This window comes from Lepisma saccharinum, chromosome 7 (assembly GCF_977018435.1).
Source record: "Lepisma saccharinum chromosome 7, izLepSacc3.1, whole genome shotgun sequence".
In the NCBI taxonomy this organism is placed as follows: Eukaryota; Metazoa; Arthropoda; class Insecta; order Zygentoma; family Lepismatidae; genus Lepisma; species Lepisma saccharinum.
The window spans coordinates 9,943,424-9,965,952 of NC_139235.1; the positions used below are offsets into that span (position 1 = coordinate 9,943,424).

At 38.0% G+C, this 22,529-nt stretch overlaps 1 protein-coding gene across 1 annotated transcript in view; it reads right to left on the reverse strand.

Moving 5' to 3' along the window:
• Syn (synapsin) overlaps positions 1–21,722 on the reverse strand; it is a 76,769-nt gene extending 55,047 nt beyond the window's left edge. Inside the window, exons 1-2 of the mRNA XM_083125737.1 lie at positions 21,563–21,722; positions 15,476–15,581 (exon numbers count right to left, since the gene is read on the reverse strand). Coding sequence (XP_082981863.1) covers positions 15,476–15,581; positions 21,563–21,722 — 266 coding nt within the window. The remainder of the gene's footprint in view (positions 1–15,475; positions 15,582–21,562) is intronic.
• Positions 21,723–22,529: the final 807 nt, after the last annotated feature.

Genomic DNA, 22,529 nt, shown 5'->3' on the forward strand with positions numbered 1-22,529 from the left:
GGGTCGGAAACCTGGTGTCTGACAAGAAAGGAAGAAGAAAGGCTAGATATATGGGAGAGGAAGGTTTCACGTAAGATATATTGACCAATCAATGAACATGGCATCTGGAGAATTAGGACAAACGAAGAACTAGCAACACTTTACCAGAACCTAAGTATAACAAGTGAAATAAGATCCAAACGCCTTAGCTGGCTGGGACACTTAGAAAGGATGCAACCAGACAGAGCGGTCCATAATATCTACCAAGGGACACAGGAAGGCAAGAGGAGTGTTGGCAGACCCAGGAAGAGATGGTTCGAACAGGCAAAAGAAGACCTCAAACGAATGAGTATAAGTGGATGGAGAACTGGAGCGAAGAGCCGAGATGAGTGGGCAGCTATCACCAAGGAGGCCAAGGCCCTGCACGGGCTGTAGAGCCGCGGAGTAGTAGTAGTAGTAGTAGTAGTAGTAGTAGAAAATGAAGCTATGAAGACATGGCCACAAGGTGGCAAATAGAAACGTCAATTTCTACCAAATGGAAAAGAAAAGTAAAAAACTTCGACGAACTGACAGAAGATGTTGGCTTTCTCGACCCATTGGATTGTTCTAAAGTAAAGATTTTCTACCGTGCTTTACATATTATAGTAAATCAAATAAAGAATAAAATGAAATAAACCAAATAAGCCATAACGGAACACACTGACACACAGTTAGTGGAATCCGCTACTAAATTTTGGGAGAAATATGAAGAGGATGTATCTTGCATTAGCCTGTAGTTACAGACATTATTTGTTTTCGGAATTGTAGTGTCCACTCACGTCAAAAGAAGAAACATCTGGAAAATCAGCGAAGTTGCAGAATTCCTCTTGATAGAAAACAAAATTCTAGGTAGTAGCATTCCTGACGTGTGCACCGCTTATATGCTGTATTTGACCCTACTGTGACATCATCACCAACCGAGAGGTTGTTTTCGTAGTTAAAACTGATAAAAAATTACTTGAGAACCATAATAACAAGAGTGAGATTGAGTGGACTGGCGCTGCTGTTTAGCATGGAAAGCGATCGGGCTCTAAAACTGGACTTGACCAAACTAGCAAAATAATTTTAGCTTCCATTAAAAGACGCAGAGGACTGGTAATGGGCATTTAACAACATCGTAATTTTTTAAGTAACAGTGTATTTTCATATACAACATAATTATAATACATAATTTTTTTAGCTTGTCTGTTGTCATCTTAACTGTTCATATCAGATTTTTCATTGATTCAAATTACATGTATGTATTTTCATATTTGTTGTAGGCGTGAATTAATATTTTAGAAAAGAAAACATTTTTTAATTAGTAGGGGCGCACAACTGAAGGTTGGGGGGGGGGGGGGCGCAGAGCGTGTTAGTTACGCTACTGCTTGTGATCTTAATTTCTGCTTTTCTATCATTTGGTAGGTTATTGAATATTTTAGCTGCCACCTGTTCGGATCCTTTTTGAACTAATGTTAATCTGGTGAAGTAGGTTTTATAAGCTGTATTATTCGAATGTTATGTGTGTGTATATGTTCTGTTCAGCTTTGTGTTGTAATATTTTTCTCTCATATAATGCCATTTCCTTTACCATATTTGCCGGCGTATAGGTGCACACCTTCTTTTGCACACATATCTGAGGAAAAAAGCTTTATCACTGAATTTATAATTAATTTACAGTATTTTAAATATAATGTAATGCGAGGCCTACTTTCAACAAAGAATACATTTTAATCTTCTTCGCACACTGCAAGGAAATCGTCTAACTCAGAACAGAGAAAGTTTCCAGAAATGAATGTAACCAAAAACTGAGTATCGGCATATAAGACCCCGTTCTTGAGACCTACTTTTAGAAGAAAAAAGTGCATCTTATACGCCGGCAAATACGGTATGTACAGTGAAGGCAGAATTAATATTTTGCATTTCCTAAACAATGTTTTGCAAGATGATATATTTTTTATACCTCCTACAATCCTAATGGCTTGTTTTCTTTACCTAAATGCTTCTAAACTTACCAATGAGGAACATAAGTGATGCACCAGCACCATTTTTCTTTACAAGTATTCTAATAACCCGTTAAGATTGTCTATTCCAGGTGGCAGAAGTGGAATAATTTGAAAACGAACCTCAGCATATTGGATTGTTAGAGGTGTCCCAATCGCCTGGTCCCTTAAGTATTCTAACATTACAGTCCTGAACTTCTGTCAAAGAACAAGCGTACCAAACTCTTGAAAGTGATGTGATCTATTTGAAGACCAGAATAACCAATGCCACTGCCACCGTTGACGGGGGACATGCTATTTCGAAGATGGACAGAGCCGGAATACCAATTAGATGTTGTACGTGCCACCAAAGTTAACATGTTCAAGTGTACTGAACAGAAAATATTTTTTTTTGAGTTGGTGTATCACTTGGGAGAGGAAAGAGGAGTTTACAGAATTCTTGTTGGGAAACCTGATGGTGAGAGACCTGTAGGAAGGCTAGGACGAAGATGGTAGAATAACGTTGAGATGGACCTGAAGAAATCAGTAAGGATGGAAAAGATTGGATTGATCTTGCACATGATAGGGACAGATGGAAGGCTTGTGCTGCTGCAGCCATAAACCTTCGAGTTTAAGAAGGCTAGAGAGTTAGTTTAATTGGCATAACTTAAGGCAGTTAACAGGTTACTAAATTTCGAAATAAATTAAATTTATAGATACCCTGTTTATAATAATGGTCGAAGACAATTGGATTGGAAATAGAGGTCACAATAATACATGTGGGTAATATATTTTAAAAGGACACGAAAATTGTCAGAAAACTGATAGCAACAATAGCATTGCTACTATTCACCAGGCGAGAGATAGGCTAGGGGATCGAAGCCTAAGATGCCATTCAAATGTTTCTTTTAAGACAATAAGTGATAATATGCGACGGAGAAATTTACACTTGGCAGAGATAAGGGAAGAAAATGTGTTACTCGACGCTTGTTCCCATTGAAGATTTTCAAGTGATAAAGATACTTCCATTGGGAGGGTGGGTCCCATGCGAAATAGATTTCACCACTCAATTTGATACATGGCGTTTTCTCTTCCACAAAGTCATAAAAATATCTCTATCATAAATCCTTTTCGATAAATTAGGTTGAGAAGAAGTTACAGACTCACCCTGTATATATACGAAAATTTAAATTATGCTTACCTACTGGCATTCTTAACTTATTATTCTTGTAATATAATTAAGCCTTGTTTCCATATTAAAAACACTAAGTTGCTGACCAAGGCAGTTTATTAAGATAAAAACAACACTTAACACTTATCAGGAAGACCCTGATACAGGGTTGAAACGTTACGTGTTAAGTGTTTTTATCTTAATAAACTGCCTTGGTCAGCAACTTAGTGTTATTATTCTTATTTCTTTCTTCTATTACCTGTAGGCATATACTGGAATTTTCTGTTTCCCAAAGTAGAACTAATAGTACGTTTTTGAATATGTTCTTCAGGCACTAACATAATTGAAATATTCTTCAACTTCAATATGCTAAACTTTTTTCATCAGAAGGCAAACTACGAATCTTCAAATATAACCTGTATCATTTATAATAACTTTGGAACGAGTTTACAATACCGGACCACTCTCCAATTTCTATGAAATGTCACCTACTTACTAATTGTGAACTCCTAATCACGAATCTGCATGTAATAATTGGCGGTCGAGCATGGAAATCGAGAAAAATACGAAACAAACTATGTTTTCTTAACGTAACGTAACCCTAGCATTCGTCGTCTGACGTCAATATTCAAGGTAGCAAGATTGTTGTGCGTAAAGGAAGACCATTAACGAATTGCGAAAGAAAGATGATTCCGAATTGCTGTGTATGGACAATGACCGTGGTAAATCGAAAGGTTATTTTACAAGTTCTACACGTAAATGTACAATTTTAACAAGTGACCGCCAAATATGAACTACAGATACGTCATCAGGACACCGAAATTAGTAAGCAGGCGAAATTTTATAGAAATTGAAGAGTGGTCCGGTATTGTAAACTCATGCCATAACTTTTTCCTTCTTTCCTCATTTCAAAATTTGGAGGATGTAAATATCATAAACCACGACATAACAAGCAAATTCGAAGGGCGCGCATAAAATATCGGTGCGTGGTAGAGCGGAGGGTGGTTGGGGAGGGTTGACAAACCACAATCCTGACTAGGGCGCAAAAATATCTAGCTACGGGCCTGCTATTGTCATTGATATTCACAGAAGAGTCATTTTGCAGGAATTACGAGAAGGCAATACGTGCTGCAGGCATACAATTTCAACAAATTAATAGGCAGACCCTTTTAGCAGAGTCGTTAGTACAACGCGCTACGAAGTATAGGGGCCCGAGTTCGAATCTCGGTCTGGTCATGGATGTTCTTTGTGAGAGTCCCTTCATCACTTTCCTCATATCATCACTTATCCTCGTCGCCGTTAGCCAAAAGTGGCAGAAAAGCGACGCAAAATAACAAAATCAAATCACAATCAAGGAATTAACGTTTTGCATCCAAATGACAGGGTCGTTAAAGAAAAAATGCATTTCTTCCTGTACGTACAGTGATTGATTACGTTCGTTTTACTTCGTTTTTCTGCCACTTATGACTAATCGCGAAGATGAGGATGAGTGATGAAATGATGAAACGATTGAAAGGAACTCACCAAGAATTGAACCCGGTACCTCTGGAGTCGTAGCGCGCTGCGCTAACCACTCCGCCAAGGTGCTACGTCTCCATGTACTTCCATAGAGGGACGATGACGCTTATTCCTCGATATGATTTTTCCCTCAATGTTTCCCATTCGTGCCATTTCCTCCCTCTTGAATTGTCAATTCCTGTAGAAAAAAGTTCCCTGCAGGGAAAAACATCGGACAGCAGCTGGCATTTGACATCCCGCGGGGCGAGACAGGAATAGACCTGGAAGGTCAGAAGTTGGCTTTCTCCCGTCATGCATTGCGGACGTTGACAAGGAGCTTTCCAATGGCGGTCACGTTTTCACCATTTTGCAGGGGATTTCTAACGAACCTCTCTTTGCTGCCCGACGCATCGATTAGCGGATTCATTCCCTTCGTGTGAAAAGTGCTAAGCCGGCGCTGGAGTTTCATCCTCCTGTAGTTAAAACTACCATATTTTCAAAGCATTAAATCTGTTTTTTTTTGGGGGGGGGGAGGAGGAAGATGGGGAAGATCAGCTTCAACAGAGGGTGGTGGGCATAGGCGCCGACTCCATGGGGCTTGGGGTGGCTCGAGCACCCCCCCCCCCCAATGTTAATGATGTGTGGGCAGAGCCCCTCAAATAATTTTGCTTAAGAGGATCTAATGTATTATTTTGCTTCTCTTGTAAAGTTTACTCTGAATTGTGCAACATGAACTTAACTTTAAATACACATTTGAAATGTTCTAGACCATCAAATTTGGGGGCTAAAACCGCTAAACCATCAACTTGGGGGGGGGGGGGGCTATGAACGGAGACAGCAAAACACATGACTTATTACTAAGTATATAATTATGAGTATTGTTAACATTTTTACTAAAAATAGTTTCAAAATAACGAGGTGATATGACAATTATACCAGTATGTTGTTTAGTGAATTCTGAAGAATTTGTTGTCGTAAACACGACTTTCAGGCAATATTGATATGTATGATATTTAGTTATCCTCGAAATCTCTTCCTCTAGTCCAAAGAATAAGGGGAAAATAATTCTAAAGTCTTTGAGTTTATTTAACACTGGCTTGCAGTTTATTTATTATTAAATTTAAATATATTAAATTTAAGAAGTAAAATATTGTAGCAAGAACAAAAAAGTAAAAGTATTTGCCTGGGTATATGTAAATAATTAAATAAAACTGTTAAATATTGTAAATATTAGCTACTTTTATGGGTACGTCAACACTAAGGTTCTTTGCACCCGTCACATTCAATTTCTTTACAAGTCTGTTGCGGACATTAAAACACACCCATGCCCTCGCTGGTACTCGAACCCGAGACCTCCGGATCAAGACTGTTATGTTGGCCTATTAATGTAAATACATAGCCTACTTTTAAATAAAAATGTTAATTGTTATCTAAAAAACAAATCAGCAGACACGTTTTTCATGTTGTATTTCATTTGCATGAGGAATATAATAGCTGCTTAAAAATTGCTATACGAAGACGTAATTTTTATTTTTAAAAAAGAAGGGAGTGAGTCATTCATTCATTTATTTCAGTGATCAGAGCCCCCGCCCAATAATTTTGACAAGTCGGCGCCCCTGGTGGTGGGTAAGTGTGGAAATACACACTTAAGGTGGTATTCGAAAGCTGCAAGACCTTACTTTAAGCGAACATACTTAGAGAATGGTGTCACAGTTCAGTATCGAAGTTTTGGACTGGAAGAATTGGAAACTGAAACTGGACAATATTTCGAATTACAGTTCGATTCCTGTGCAAAAAACAATATTTCGTTGTAATAAACCTATTATTTTAAAAGCTATAGGTTTTTAGAATCCTGCAGGACTTTTAAAACACACAATTAAAAGTTATATTTACATGCATTTCCACACAATAGAAGAACTACAATCAACAACTGGCCGACTTTCGACTTCCATGATTTCAAACAAGTGAATAACGAGCACACGAGTGAGGTAAACAAGCCTGCATTTTCGAGTCGTGCGTGCTGAGGACTCGATTGCTCGTTTAATTGTCGCTTTCGAACTGCACTATACCGCGCTTGTTACAACCTGTCCCGGTTCCCGTGCTAGCTGTTCGCTGGCTTTTCTCCGTGCTGGGGAAAGTCAAAGCCAGGCAGCCAATTAAAATACGCAACTTCGCAACAGCGTCTACGTCAGCGCCTCTCTTCTGGCTCCCATTCGCTCCTCGCTGCCCAGCAGACGATTTTTTCCTCGTTTCTCATTGGCACCGAAACAGTCGAGCGATCGCTAGCGCGGGAAAGGGGACAGGTTCTAACAAACGCGGTATAGTTGACGTCACTTCCGATAAGACCGTACTTCAAGCCTGCTTTATGGACCTTTCGGACAGCCTGAGAAGTGTATCTTGTCCATATTCCTTAGTTTATCTTCTCAGCAAACAACCACGTAGTTTACTGGACGAGCAGCTAGTGACAGTTATCGAAACTTGGAGATTTCCGTATGTTAACAGCACCAAACCTGATGTACCTAACCTACTCCCGTATGAATCTAATAGCAGAAATGAAAATGCGAATAGGTTAGGTAGGTTAGGTTTAGAGCTGTTAGCATAGCTTGCTCAGTAGAGACAGTAAATACGTGTCGTCATAACATCACTGCTTCCTAAGTTGCTAAAAGCTAAAGCTGACACTAGCTGCTAGTGTTTACTGGAGCTGAATTTCATCATTTCCTCCGTGATGGTGTAGCTATACATAACGCAGTATTACCAGATGTCATCTTTCCCCCCCGAACATGCCCACTATCTGAGCATCACATAATTGGAGAAAATCAGTCTTAGAAATATATATATATATATAGTGATTTGAAAATGCTATATATACGTGCAACAAAATTGTTCATGCTGACAGTGCAGGTGCCAGAAAAATTCTAGTGTTAATGATGATTATTGTATGTCATGCAAGTACTCACAACGATCAATTTTCAAAAAATAAGATAAGAATAATGAAGATAAAAATTACATGCACTAACAACACTACATTATTCAAGTCAAAACTAATTTGTGCATGGGTGCAGATTGACATGTTTTATTTCGTAGATAAATAAATATATTAAAAATTGTACTATGCTATTTGTGAAAAAATAGTGCAAGAAAACAATACATGACGTTAACAATTCGTGCTCTTTAAAATTCACATTCTGGTAAAATTGTTTGCATAAAATCCCTTACAAATACTCAATATAGTCATAAGATTCAAAAGAAGGCTTAAATACCTTACAAATATGTAGCATATATCAAATGTTGGAAAAATGAACTCGTTATGTTCCATGGTAGTCTTACATTACGAACAGTATTATTTCGTAACATTATGTCTATGTCATTTCGTGTACAGCAGAAGGATATCGAATGAAATACAATGATCTGCGCGGTTGGATAACAAACATGAAAATAAACCCTGGTCTTGGGATTTGACGACGCATAACACTGACTGCAGCATCTACAAAACCTTATCGTATATATTTCTGATGCATATCTGTACATGTTAATTTTCAATGCATTTTTTTAAACTTTCTTATGGTAAAAGTGCATCACATGCCATTTGTAGTATTAGCAAATAAAATTCACTTTGAAAGTAACAAAGTACTTCGTTATCTTATTTACACAAAAGCATACCTTTACAAACCTATTTTTCATACATAAAAACACAAATTGTATGCGCTCTTCACTTACCAATGAACAGAAATTGTATTAGTCAAGTTTTGTGTTAGTAAGTGGCATAGTAAGTATTAAAACACTGTATGCTAAGTTGCAATTGATCATTTGGGAAAGCGAAAGAGACCACATTCTTTAACACAAACATGTTCATAAAAAACACGTTAAGTCAAAAATATTTTTTTCTAGAAACTTTCAATTCTTTAATGATGCTATAATATTCAAATCTTCTACTTTCTTATCAGCTTCTAGTGCTCCATTGAAAATGGAATGTGTTTGAAAACAGATGCTGCAGGTTAGTAACATTTATGATGTACTTTCCTAGAAGAGGTTTAGAATGTTACTTGGTTCGTTCTTATGTACGAGACTTGGGAATACATATGCATCTGACTTTATCCATATCCAATGAGGCTTAAGAATCTGTCTATGGTAGAGGCATGCTAATTTGATTACATTTTAACCACAATTACCGAATTAACACCAGAATTATATTCAATGTAATACATAATAATAACCTGCTATATGTTTGACTTTGCACCTCTGCTAAGATGCAATAGGTAGAGGTGGGTATCTCAAGACAGTTTGTGTTCGGGTATTTTCGGCTTTTCTCGTTTATCACTGATGTTTCTCACAAAAATGCACGAAGCTAAAGTCCTAACCAACAATTTTTAGAGTTAAGACTTTCCAAGGATATCTCAACATAACATAATTCGTATGTGAAAATTATTCGCATAAAAGCATTGTAATATATCGGGTAATCCGTTTGAGATGTCATAAAAGTAAACCGTTGTGTACAATAGGTTAATGTACGTATCTCTGAGCAGTTTGTTGTAATATATGCAGAAAGGATGTAAGTTTTGAGTGAGTGGAGGTTTACAGACTTCAGACGCGTGGCGCTAGCGTTCATGGTGGACAAAGATAGTGGTCACGCCACAACAGCGCACAATGTATCATAAAGGATGTGAAATTTTCGAGTGTTACATGCACACTAGTACAGCCACATGGCTGAAGTCTGTAAACCTGCACTCACTCAAAATTTACATCCTTTCTGCATATATTACAACAAACTGCTCAGAGATACGTGCATTAACCTATTGTACACAACGGTTTACTTTTCTGACATCTCAAACGGATTACCCGGTATATTAATATTTTTCATTGCAGGCGATATCATTCGTTCCAGACGACCTCATATTTATGTCGTATATATCTATACCTATTTTCTCCACGGAGTGGAGTCAGTTATAGAGACAATTTGTACGCCAAGTAGAGTCAAAATAAGTGAATAATTAGTAAATCCGTAAATATTTTGAAATACATATACATATACATATAATGCTTCTATTATTGCACTTGTAAGAAACAAATTCTGACACGCCATACAATTTATTAATTTGCGTTTGAACGTTAATTACTATACAAGAAAAGAGAGACGAGTGGGTTTCCCAGTTATGTACAACACACACACGCACAAACAAACAAATAGCTACATGTTTGATTTTAAAAAATTCATGTTTAGTCAGTTCGTAGCATTTGTTCCTTAATTTTTAGTATTGGTAAAGAACATACCATTATAGAGAATAAAACTATAAGAAATCACTATATTATTAAATGCACTAATAATTGAAAAATTAATGAAGGGTCGTATGATTTTCAAGTCGCATGAATATGCATGGATGCAGATGATTGAAAGAAACGCCTTCTAAGAATGCAGGTCATGCATTGTGATTGTGTAGCTGCATTTGGAAGCATGATTGTTATATATATGCATTGAGGATATTCCACCGTAAGCGCTATGTTGTAAAGACCAGTAGCGTTGGTTTCAAATAAATTGGGAAAAGGTCTCTTGGTCCTCCAAAAGGGGGCACGTACGGTAAAGACATTTCGTTTCACGTTGAAAAGCAGAGAGAGATGTTTTCTCAAGTTAATGATATGGATGTATGTGCAATGTATTTCCCTATGTTGGTTTCGGTAACATGCATGTCTGTTCCCATTGCTACACCACGCATGTACAGTAAGTTCATTTTCCAAGGAGTTTAGTAGCCGGAGAAAAAAAAAATCAGGTTAAAATTTATTACAGTACAATCACATTAAAAACTTTTTCAACTTCAATCCTCTCCCCAAAACCCTTCTTCCTAAAGCAGTCAAAGCAAGAATTTCTGTTATCAGATTACTTAATCCAACCGATTCCTTAAATATCCTGATAGTTGTTCATTAAGTTTAGAAACTAGTCTATTCATAGATTTGAATATGTATATGTACACGTATTGTATATATGTAAATATATATAAGTGTGTGTGTGTGTGTGTGTGTGTGTGTGTGTGTGTGTGTGTGTGGCGACCTCCGTGGCGGAGTGGTTAGCACAGCGCGTTACGACGCCAAAGGTCCCGGGTTCTTACCCCGGCCTGGGCATTGGTGTTCTTTGTGAGTGTACATTCATCAATTTCATTCATTCTCATCTTCGCGATTAGCCAAAAGTGACAGAAAAGGAAAGTAAAAGAAACCTAATCTTTCAGTCACGTATTATGTGCGTCTGTGTGTATATATATATATATATATATATAGTGTGTAAATATATGTTAGTTTCTTGGGTTAAGATTTCGTCCCAGGTGGAAATGAAATAGTGATTTTTCCCTATGTAAAAACACTGAAAAACGAATATCATATATCACTTGCGGGGGGAGGGGGTGGAGTTCCCTTGTCCCAGATGAATTATGGTGGTTGGTGGGCGGTGTTCGAATATGACAAAGAACCCACCTAAACTTGAAAGACTTACGTGGTGTCTTAGCTGCAGCAACATTTTAAGAATATAAATATGTTTTGAAGACACACTGAATTGTTGAAAGTCAAGAATGTAGTGATCGATGGTTCAATTATGACAGATGGAGTTAGGGAGGAGGATTCAAGAATGTTACTTAATCTCCTACTATGGTGTATGTTTGGGTATGCTCTGCTAGACTTGTTCTTGTTGAAAGAATAGCAAAACACACAATGTTGTTTGGCTGTAATAAATTCTGAAGATACTTGCAGAGTACTGCTGAATTAAGACTTCAAGAATAATATTTCTTAGGTATTCTGTCATTCTGAGAGTATTAAATGAATCCCTTTTGTGTTTCAGTGGTTGCCATGAAGTGTTTATGTATATTCGAACAAGTGTTCTCGGGCAGCCAGGCTAATTTGGCATTAGCGTCCAACATTTCGAGCGCATACGTTTATCTCATCATCAAGATGTGTTGCCATGTCAATCGTCAAGCGACAATTGAAAATAGTTATATATTGCCTACAATTAGGAGAAACAAATAGAGAAAAATTCAAATGTAATTACAAATATTAGTATTACCAGTGTGGCATGTAAAAAATTTCCAGTGGAGGAATTCTGCGGCACCGAAATAAAATATGAAAAATATAGATGTTTAATCTTCACCTTACAAGAGCACAAAATTGACAAGCTGAAGGCGATATAGGAACAATGAGAAGGTAAATCCCCCTCACCACCTTCACATATCTCTTATTATTGCGAAATTTAATCTTCAGAAAAAAATTTCCATAGCTTTAAATTCCAAGTTTTTTTTGGTCATAAATATGCGTATGTTAAGACCAGCGAAACTGCTTGGATAAGACACATTACCTCAGTTAACATTATACTGAATAAAAGTGAAGGAGATTATAATAATTTTATCACGACAACTTTAACACAGCATAAGTTTAAGGTTCGTAATTATTGTGGTGCCAAATGTGAAGCAATATAACCGAATTCTGCAAATGCACTTATCAAATGAACTAAAACTGGCAAACTCATTGATTAGTATTCTGGTCGAAATCATCATTATTGCTCACGAATGCACACAAGAACATGCTCTCTCTTTTATACACATTGCTAAATATGACAGAAGCTGCAGTTCTGTATTCGCCACAATGCAGAAAACATTTTCAGTAGCATCAGCTTGTCTCACTTCATTCCGAATGTGGATGGAGTGTTTTCTAAGTGTGTGTGAGCCAGCATCTATAGTTTCCCCTTAAACCCCAATTTGTTTTAACAATAGAAGCAGACGAGCTGAGTGATCGCAATCTTAACTCAATTTTCCAACCCACTGACTTCCATCATGATGATAATGGTGTCGCAAATTGCATTTGCTCATGATCAGTTCTAATATTTCTGTGGCCGACAGGAACCTGATTGTGAACCTTCTCTCGTTTCGTAATCTTGTCTTATCTGAAGCTGTATTTGTAAAACCTTGACAACAAAACTATATGGGAAAATATACCAGGAGTTGGACAATAACCAGTTTTTAAAAAACGAGAAAATATGTACTGTGACTGTCCTCTGCGACAGCACAAATTTAAAAAAAATATTGTAATTTCCTTTCAAACTTTTTGTGTATTATCCATAAACTATCTTCCAAATTAAATTTGTATATTGACTTCACGTACAATATACAGTGTTCAATAACGTTGCATACTACTTATGCTCTTGGCAACACTGACGTTGCTAGTAAAAAAACACAGTTACTTTTATGGTTCATAAATTGAGTATACCAAAACTTGGTTTGAACAGAGGATATGACGTAGAAGATATAGGAAGGTCATCTTAATTGAAATAAGGAATACTAAAAGAGAATGTTAGCACCAGAAAACGGATCTATCTATGTGTATAAAAAAAGTGTTATATATGTAAATTTATATTTAGTCACTTTAATCAAAATATGGAATTAAATGTGGATTTGCAATTGTGAAAAATTGCAATTTTCTTTAAGCGAGAGACTCACTTAGGTAAATAAAATGCATTAGGCTTACATGACATTAATTGCAATACTAAATTCAAATACAAAATGTGCTTTATTTTCTGTTAATAAATTAGTGCTGAAATGTGAATCTCCTACTGTTTCTAAGTTGACCAAAACTGCGTTCAATATCTCATGAAGTAATGGGAGTATATTAAAAATATACAATGAATTTCACCTCAAAAGCTTGAATTTACATTGTATATTGTTGACAAAAATGTTAGAATAACGGATGCAATACAGATGAACGTAAACATTTGGTAATAAATGCAGTAATAGTATGAATATGGAATATAATTCGGCAAATGTTTGAAAAGATGGAAATTACATGTAAAAATAACTCAAATATGTACAGTTATATGTAAAAATATGATAAATATAATGTCACTCTTGAAGTTTCAATAAAACAATACAAAGAAAATACAAAATAACATTGATTTGATCATCACACGAAGATATGTATTTACACATAAACCCACTCCCTGGTCGCTACAAATAGCGTGGAGAACATATGAATAGCATGGAAACTGAGGTGTATAGTGTGGAGGAAACGTTGAATGGATATGGTGCTCATATAGAAGAAACACAGAGATTGGAAAAGCGGATGACACTTGAAGAACCCACGGTCCATCACAAACTATGTGTAACAGGCGATGAAACTAAGTGATTATAAACGGTGTCTCGAAGCTAGTAATGTGAAATCTTGACTAGCTAAGCGTTGATTATATAGCAATCATGCTCGCTGTTGACAGTGGCGCCAACTTTTGCAAAACATTCGGCGGGCTTTAGTCGGATATATGATTTAAAATTTTACGCAATGAGTCGTAAGTAGGCTGAGGATTTGCCCTAAATTTCTTTTTAGGCCAGTATCTTTTACTTTTAAAATCCGCTTGCTTCAGTTTATTTCTGAGAGGAATACATCAATTTTATAGTGGTTGTTTTAGCCTATTATAGTGCCTATTTAGTGCCTAAATCTGTTGATGTTTATAAATTTTAGTGCTTATTTTGCTTTTCGGTGCCTATTTAGAGAGATTATAGAGCCTATTGATCCTCAACCTGGTTATAATACCTAATTCTCCCTTGCTTTCCTAATAAGAATCTGACCACGGATAGTGTAAATAATATGGGACACTGAAAAGTTTTCATATTGGAGATAACACTCAGCTGGACCTTTGGCGCTGCCAGGTCAGCTGTTTTAAAATGTTTCTCTCCTCTCGAAAAACCGTTACGATATTACAAAATCTGAAAAAGTACATCAGCTTATAATTCCTTCTAGAGCATTCACGTGAATTTTGGCGTGGTTTGCTTTCGCTTTTTCCTAGATATCATCAATAGTTTAATAGACTTACATAATCACGAAATGATTGAGAATATCTAGATAACAGCGAATGCTCACCACATCAAAATTAAGGCCAATGCTCTAGAAGGAATTCTAAGCAGTGATGTGCGTCTACACGTAAACAACGATAGTCTACATTCTACACGTAGACTATTTTGTACACGTAGACGACGTAATCTATGTAAACAACATGACGAAAGGTGATTACTAGCAAAGGCCGCTGTGGAATTAAAATAAAATTATACTGCATATAAGTTGGCAACGTGTGAGGAGAATCTTTCATACTGTTCTTTGCAAAATGGAACAATTTCTCACCTAGGAAAAACGTAACATAGGAAATATTCTAGTGTTTTATGGGAAAAAGACCACTTTTGCCTCACGACTGCCATCTGTTATTCTTTTCTTTTCTTTTTTTCTTGTTGTTTTCTTTTGCATACGATATATCTTCTTTCATAGTTGATGATAGAAGAGAAATTTTGTTGTAAATAGCATTCTTGTTATTTCGTTAGGAACCAATATAATTGAAAATGTCACTTTTCTTTCATGCAAGCCTAGAAAATTAATTTTAATGTACTTTATATTGCCTACGTAGTCTATGTAAACTACACGCAAATGTAATCTACGCGTAGATTACTTGTAGAGAACGCATGTAGACGTAAACGTATAGTGTACGCGGCACATCACTGATTCTAAGCTGATGTAAGTTTTCAGATTTTGGAATTTCATAACGGTTTTTCGAGAGGAGAGAAACATTTGGAAACAGATGTCTTGGCGGACCCCATGTGCAGTCTGATGAAGCATACTTTTCTCTTAAGAGCGCGGACTTAATTTCTAAAATAAAATGCAACACGCAAATTATTGTGGGGGCTCGACCCCCACCGGCCCATATAAGTTGGCGCCACTGGCTGTTGAGATGGTGATGAGTTCGAAACGGACTACTAGAAGAAGCCTGCCATGCACTGAGATCAAAATGCGCAGTAACGGAGCTGAGTACTTGTTAGACACTTACCTCCGCCTAAGGTAATTGACATTGGAGGTGAACGACTGCTTGAAGCTTGAGAAGGAAATCTTGGCGGTTGGGGGACGACGGCAGTCACGAAGAAATCCTGGAGGTCCTTGGCTTCACCCTGGAGGTCGTCTGCGTTTCCTTCAGAATTCGGTCGTCTTCAGGAGGCAAAGTCTGAGGAAACGGTGTCGGGCTTCTCTACCTAATGATTGTCCTAAATGCCAAGTACTGCACCTGCAAAGGAACAGAATAATAATAACATTATTTACTTATTTATCTGTTATGGATGTTAATATTAAGTTCATAATTACTGTAGTCACGTTATTGAAAAATTTTCATTATATACAGGGTGGGCCACAAAGGATAACCGAATATAACTTTCGTTACCTTATGTTTCGGTTACCTTTTTTGGGTCACCCTGTAGAACAGAAAGAATAAAGTTGACACTAACTGCCTGGCCGAATTTTGCATTGTCTTGTGGGAGGCTGGAGGTAGTTTGATTGTGTGTATAACAATTGAAGACTAAAATTGGTAAACGCTGTAAGTGCTACAATAATTCAAACACCGTTTTCCACGTTAAACTGTGAAATGTTGCATGATTTATAATGTGGTAAACGTGAAAAGTGGCTGGTAGCCCTCTAAGTAGTTCAAAGGGCGTGTAAAGAGGTCACTAGTGTGCACGTTCTTACGGGCTGATGTGCGGAAAGATGCGATTTCCCAACACTTTCGCTTTTGGCACTTACAACGTTTACCATTTTTAGTCCTCAATTATATACACCCTGTAGAAACTTAAATGTACAATACTAAGTAAAACAGTTGAACAGAATGCATTATTGTATAAGGTACTGGCTTTCAAAACTTGACTCTCACGCCATCTGTGAGAAAACTCCGAATCCAACACTGCACAGCTTTTCCGAGAGGCCAAAGAAACTTGTACACAAATTTGTTTTAAAAGGAGATGTGTATAATGTGTGTGTGCAAGATGTGGTAAAGGTGTTGACATAGAGAGGTGAATGATCGAAGTTTTGGAGGAAAGGAGAAGACGAGAAGGTCCTCACGAAACTCAGGTAAATCCTAGCCAACCTAGCACCTAAAGTTGCGTATCTGTGGTTATATTGGTCTGTTATTACTATAGGAATAAGTAAGTGTTATAATTCGTTTGCATGAATTCATCGGCGTTTATTCATTCCATTTGCCAAGAATGAATGCCGCCGAACACATCCTCATTGAGGTAACGTTTACTTCTCGCAGCCGTTTTTAATTTCTAGGAACGTTACGATAAGAACTATGCACACTGTCTTCAAGTTGTGTTAAAATCTGATACACATGGCCTGCGACAGGAAACATCCTGTGTATCAAGCAGTTTAAGTGTTAAATTGCCGCAATTTTAAACAAAATCGGACTGCAGGATCCTGAGTTATAGCTTATGACAGTTTTTGGAGAACCTTGAAATATAAATATCATCATGACCCCAGAAGCTTCCCAAACTCGATAGATTTTACTAGGTTCCACATGTTAGAAACCAAAACAAGCCCATTGTCATCACAGGCAGGGCCGGCCTCAAGTGGGTGGGATTTGGGGCATCTGATCTGTAAACAAGATCAGAAGTTATGAAAAAAAAATCAGAGATTTCAGTTTATTATTATGAACTAAAGATGTCCTACACTGTCATATTATAGAAATTATTACAATTAATAAACGTTCATTTATATTTTCCTATTATCACCTAAGAGAAATAAGCAGATCATGTTGAATATTAAAGCCAAGAAATATGAGAGGCTAGAAAGTATTTCTAAATTAGTATTTCTTTTCATTTCCAATGTGCCACTGGTTCGACGTTCATTTCATTTAATTATAAAATTGAATATGTTCACATTTTACGTATCAAAGTGTTTATTTGTCTCCGAAGGGAATTTACATTGTTTCATATAAAATAATATATTTCTGTCATGATTTCACTTTAGAATTAAACGAATATTGTTTATTACTATTTTTCATTGAAATATTTGAACAGGATTTTCATATAGTGTTTTGTTTAGAATACGGTTTCAGTAAATTTTGATAATTTTAAGCATGTCAGAACATTCCATGAAGTGAGGTAAAACTAAATTAGTTGCTTAGTTGGAAGGACCAGTGTCATAGGCGTTGACTGTAGAGGCAAGGCACTTTCTGCCCCCCAAAATGTACTTGAATTGTTGTTTTAAGTCCACTTTATGCACAGAAAGGTTAATCGGGACTGGACCTCCAGTTTAAAGTGGATCCGAACCACTGTGCTACGTGAACCAACGGGTATCGAACCCGAGACTTATTGATTAAAAGGTGAAGACATTACCACTATGCCATCGGGGAGGTCCTTTACGTAGATGGGCAGATATTATATATATTTACATATAAAATATTGTTTTTGCCAACCTTGCTTCCAAAAAAATGATTTTAAATTGACACTTTTGACACGAGTTCTATAAATTCGTAACAAACTGCAAAAAACAATCATTTTTATCTCGCATGGGGCATCTTGAAACATAGGGCCTCAGGCGAGTGCCCGAGTTGCCCCCCCCCCACTGATCGCAGTATACAAGGAAGTAGGCTGAAGGGACAATGTTCAATAATCACTGTAGTTCGGACAAAACTCTGAGCCAGAACCAACAAGTCTGCTTGGTGAAAAGCCTTGTCGCACCGACAACTTGTCTATGAATCTAGTGTGTGTAAACCTGAGCCTATTTCCGGATAAGAGAAGCTTCCCAAACTCGATGGATTCTAGAGTCCAGCACAGATATTACTGCCGTGCGATGCGCGACACAACTCAAGAAGCAGTGTTGCTAATGGAGCAAATAGAAAAATCGCTGCAGGTCGCCGATGCACAGCTGTTACGTACAACAAGAAAATTAGAAATTTCAGGTCTATCTAACGTTGAGTTTTAAACGTCATGCATTATACCAGGACTAGGATTAATATGTACTAACAAGTGGCTTTGTATGTAGCTACATACACATGGACTAAAAATTCGTAAAATATGAACTAACACATACGTAAAAGTACCAAAAATGCTGCAAAGAAGACATCTTCATACGATTCCTTATTTGAGTGACTTCAAACAAAATTAAAAAAAATATTATTTTCCATTGGATTATTGCACTGGTGGCGTTCTAACTGTTCACTCCCAAAACCCGTATACACTGGTACGGAACAGCAACGGAAGATAATAACATGCCAACGTGTTAAACCGCGACAATTGGACCACAACACTCCGCCTCAAGCAGTATTATTATTTCCTCTCTGTGATCGGCGACAGTCGGTTGCCTTTGTTGTACATTTACAAACGATACCGGCTTCCAAAACAATAACAACATATACTGCCACTAGACGATAAGCTGCGCGGCTTTTTCTTTTGCTATGAACCAGGGCCGGCGCTAGTCATTTTGCCTCCCTGGGCGGTGGCGGCAGATGCCGCTCCATTTCGAACCCCCCCCCCCCGTCATTACGCAGGAACGGGAAATTGAAAATCAATATATTCCTAAGTAAAACATCAAAATATAAAATAAATAATGAGACTTCTTATGCTATTTCAATACTATTAAGCGCAAAAGAATATCTCGCTCGACCACAGTTTTCAATAGGCTTATTTTTTTCTTCTCTTCAAATTTTGCCGCCCTGAAAATTTGCCGCTCTGGGGGGGGGGGGGGTGGCACGGTTCGCCCTCCCCTTCCGCCGGCCCTGCTATGAACTTGGTCACCCATCAAAGCATGGCAATTTTAACACAGAAAACAATATGCATCGCATTAAGCAGCAAAAATGACAGCCTCCTCTATGCCATTTCTACAAGAACACGTGCCGGAGCCAAGAGTTGAAATGCTGTTGGAGCCACATAATTTATTTATTTTGAACAATTCCAATATTATGAAAAATGAATAATTTGTGAATTAAACCTGTTGAAATATGTAAAATTAAGTATATTTTCCTTAAATATGTAAAAGTAAGTATTTATTAAAGTTAGAAATATGGAAAAATATTGACAATAAAATGTACCTTAAATCACTACAAACATTACTATTCGCAAAGGTATCACAAAATTTCAGCGATATTTCGTCAAACTAAAAGTATGTATTTATCTATAAATCCTAGCCCTGATTATAACCAGTAGATAACATTGAACACAGCTATGGGTTCGGTAAATTGTCTACAGTTCAGAAGCACTCGCACACTACGTCAAACCGGTAAAATACTTAGTATAAAATAAAAATATGGTGCTTCCAATTCAACAAAACTCACCGTCACTTTACCTGCCTTTCCCCTTCCGTGACAGAAATAGTGCTTCATTATTACAGTTGGCAACACTAGTTACTAGCTAGCCAATGAACATGCACTGCATAAAAGAAGCAACCACTACGCCGTGCTATATTGCCACATTACCGTCCCTGCCGAACGGTGTGAACTGCGAGCTGGAGCGCTATTCAATTGTTTTCAATGATGTTTGCGCGAGTGTGTCCAGGAATGGAATGACAATATGGCAACAATAGCGAAGGTTGTCGAGCATGGTAGAACACGTGATGCTAAGAGAGAGGGAGACGAAACGAAAATTGGTATCTACGCAACGTCAACGATATGTGTGTTGCACTCTACTAGAAAGTTCCAGATGTTAGCAACCGAACTGGTTCAATGTTTTCGCACTATCCAAGGAATCAACAGGTGGTCGTTAAGGAATTAAGAGAGGTGCGACATGAAGCAGCGTTACGTTATGGTCTAAGGTTTCTGTCCCTGAAGACTCAAACGAGGGCGTTCACCTTAGTGTGACCGGACTTCACCCTCTATCCCGGAGGGTAAGTCCCGTTGAGCAACGGACGGCGAAACATAAGTACAGTCACCTGGACACTTAGGTCCAGTAATACTCGCTTACCTGCAAGGCGTTATACTATTTAGGGTGTATCATAAGTAACAGCGCAAACTGACACAGGTGAAAGTACACGATAATAGAAGCCAAAAAGTCTCAGTAAACATGGGTCTGCAAACGTGCCGTTTTCGAGATAATTGCAAATGTGTGGTTACAAGTCGCCACTGACTACATTGTTTGTAAACGTCGTCCTAGTTGGTAAAATGCTAATAATACAGTAAGAAAGTCATTGGAGATTGAATTGCTTTCATTGAACATTCTACTTACTTTAACAAGTAATACAGTACTACGTTAGTATGTTACAATTAGATACTTTACACTCGTACCTGGTAAAGGAGGTGTTCAAAGTGTCGTCTTTGTATCTGGTCCCATTGTAAGGTTCCATTTTCACTTCGCAGTACAGCACAACTGACGTGACGTGACTGTGTACTGATTGTATCCATCCTGTTTGATTACAACGCCACCTCTCGGAAATGTTCTGTTTTGTAAACAAAGAGCAAACCTCGGAACGCGCAAGAAGTGAAGCACTCGGTATTTACAAAATGCAATCAATGACGGCTTCTAACCACACATTCGCACACATTATTAGCATTTTACTAACTAGGACGACGTTTACAAACAATGAAGTCAGTGGTGGCTTGTAACCACACATTTGCAATTATCTCGGAAACGGCTAGTTTGCGGACCCATGTTTACTGAGACTTTTTTGCTTCTATTGTCGTGTACTTTCAACAGTGTCAGTTTGCGCTATTACTTTTGATACCCCTGTATGTTGAGTAACCCTATTGCGGTGATAGAAGTTTTCATTGGATTTCTTGCTATTAAAATCCATTTGTCGCCATAGAATTAGGCTACGCACAGACGTATTGCAGGGAAGCTAGTGTTTCAGGATCTAGTTGTGACATTTATTGCTGTTGACTGTACGTTACCCAGTTTCCAATTGACTATGTTTATTCCCGTTAGCAAACTAACAGCATCCCACTTACGTTCAACTTAAAGGAGTAACATACCATTCGGTACGTGGGATCGAACTATGGGTGTGGCTCATTCATCCTGACTATTGGCATACTCGCTGTTCATGGTTAGCTTGATGGTAAGGTGCGAGAGGTAACAATTATACACTTAAATGAATGACAACACATAACACTTGAGTCTTAAACCCCCAAAGACTGGATCCGAAAGGCTAATGGAAAACGGTATACCTGTCTCTGTATGGCAACTGAAGTTCTGCGAAGGATGGTTATGGTCGTGACTGTACAAAAGAGTCTGACTCTCGACTCGTTCCAACACGGCCTTCCCCAAATCATACTTCTGCCTCTCTTTCCACAATGCTTGTAACTCACTGCCTGACTGCCTGGCCATTCACCTCTCTCCTCCCAGGCATTTATTCCGATCGAATTTACTAAATAATGCCGAATCAGTTACCTGTAGTCTCTTCCTTGATTGCAATTGTTTACACCTGTTTACAACGATGGCGATCAAGGAAACTCGGCAATGTCATGACAAGGCATTCCCCAGATGCTTGTAGATATTTCCTGTCTGGAAAGGTGATGGCTAAATGTCTGGGATTTGGAGGTATTTGTATATTTCCAATGATTTTATAGATTGTTACGAAGAGAGGTGGTTAGGGGTGAAGGGGTGAGCATCCTAAAGGGGTGGGTACTTATCTCTGGTCCCTGAATCTACCCAAACACTGGAACGGTCGTCTGGGCACTGGTCCCGCTGACTGGTGTCTTGCCTCCGGATAGGTTATGGCTTTGACCCCACGGTTTCTGGCGGCCCTGTAATGGACTTGTTCCTCACAGTGGCCGGCAGCGGTCGCCCTCTAGACGTGAACCGTGTGACCTACTTTCCGCCCTCTGGCGGCCTCCGTGTGTTGCAAACTTCTTTAATAATGTTCTCTGGAGTTGGGTAATGTTGAGGATATGGTTCCGTGCATGCCCGGTAACGTTAAGAAGAGATAACAACGAGATCCTTACATTGTAAAGCTGTTATTATAATGGTAATAAAAGTTTCGATAAACCTTGTGTTCAAGCTAAGTAAACGGCGTTATCATTTTCGCCCGGAGAAGACAGAGCAGCCACATTTTACAATTTTGTCGTATAAGCGATTGGGCAAGTTGCCGTGACGTGGTAATCCTTGTCCTCGGGGGTGTGAAGATTTAACTTG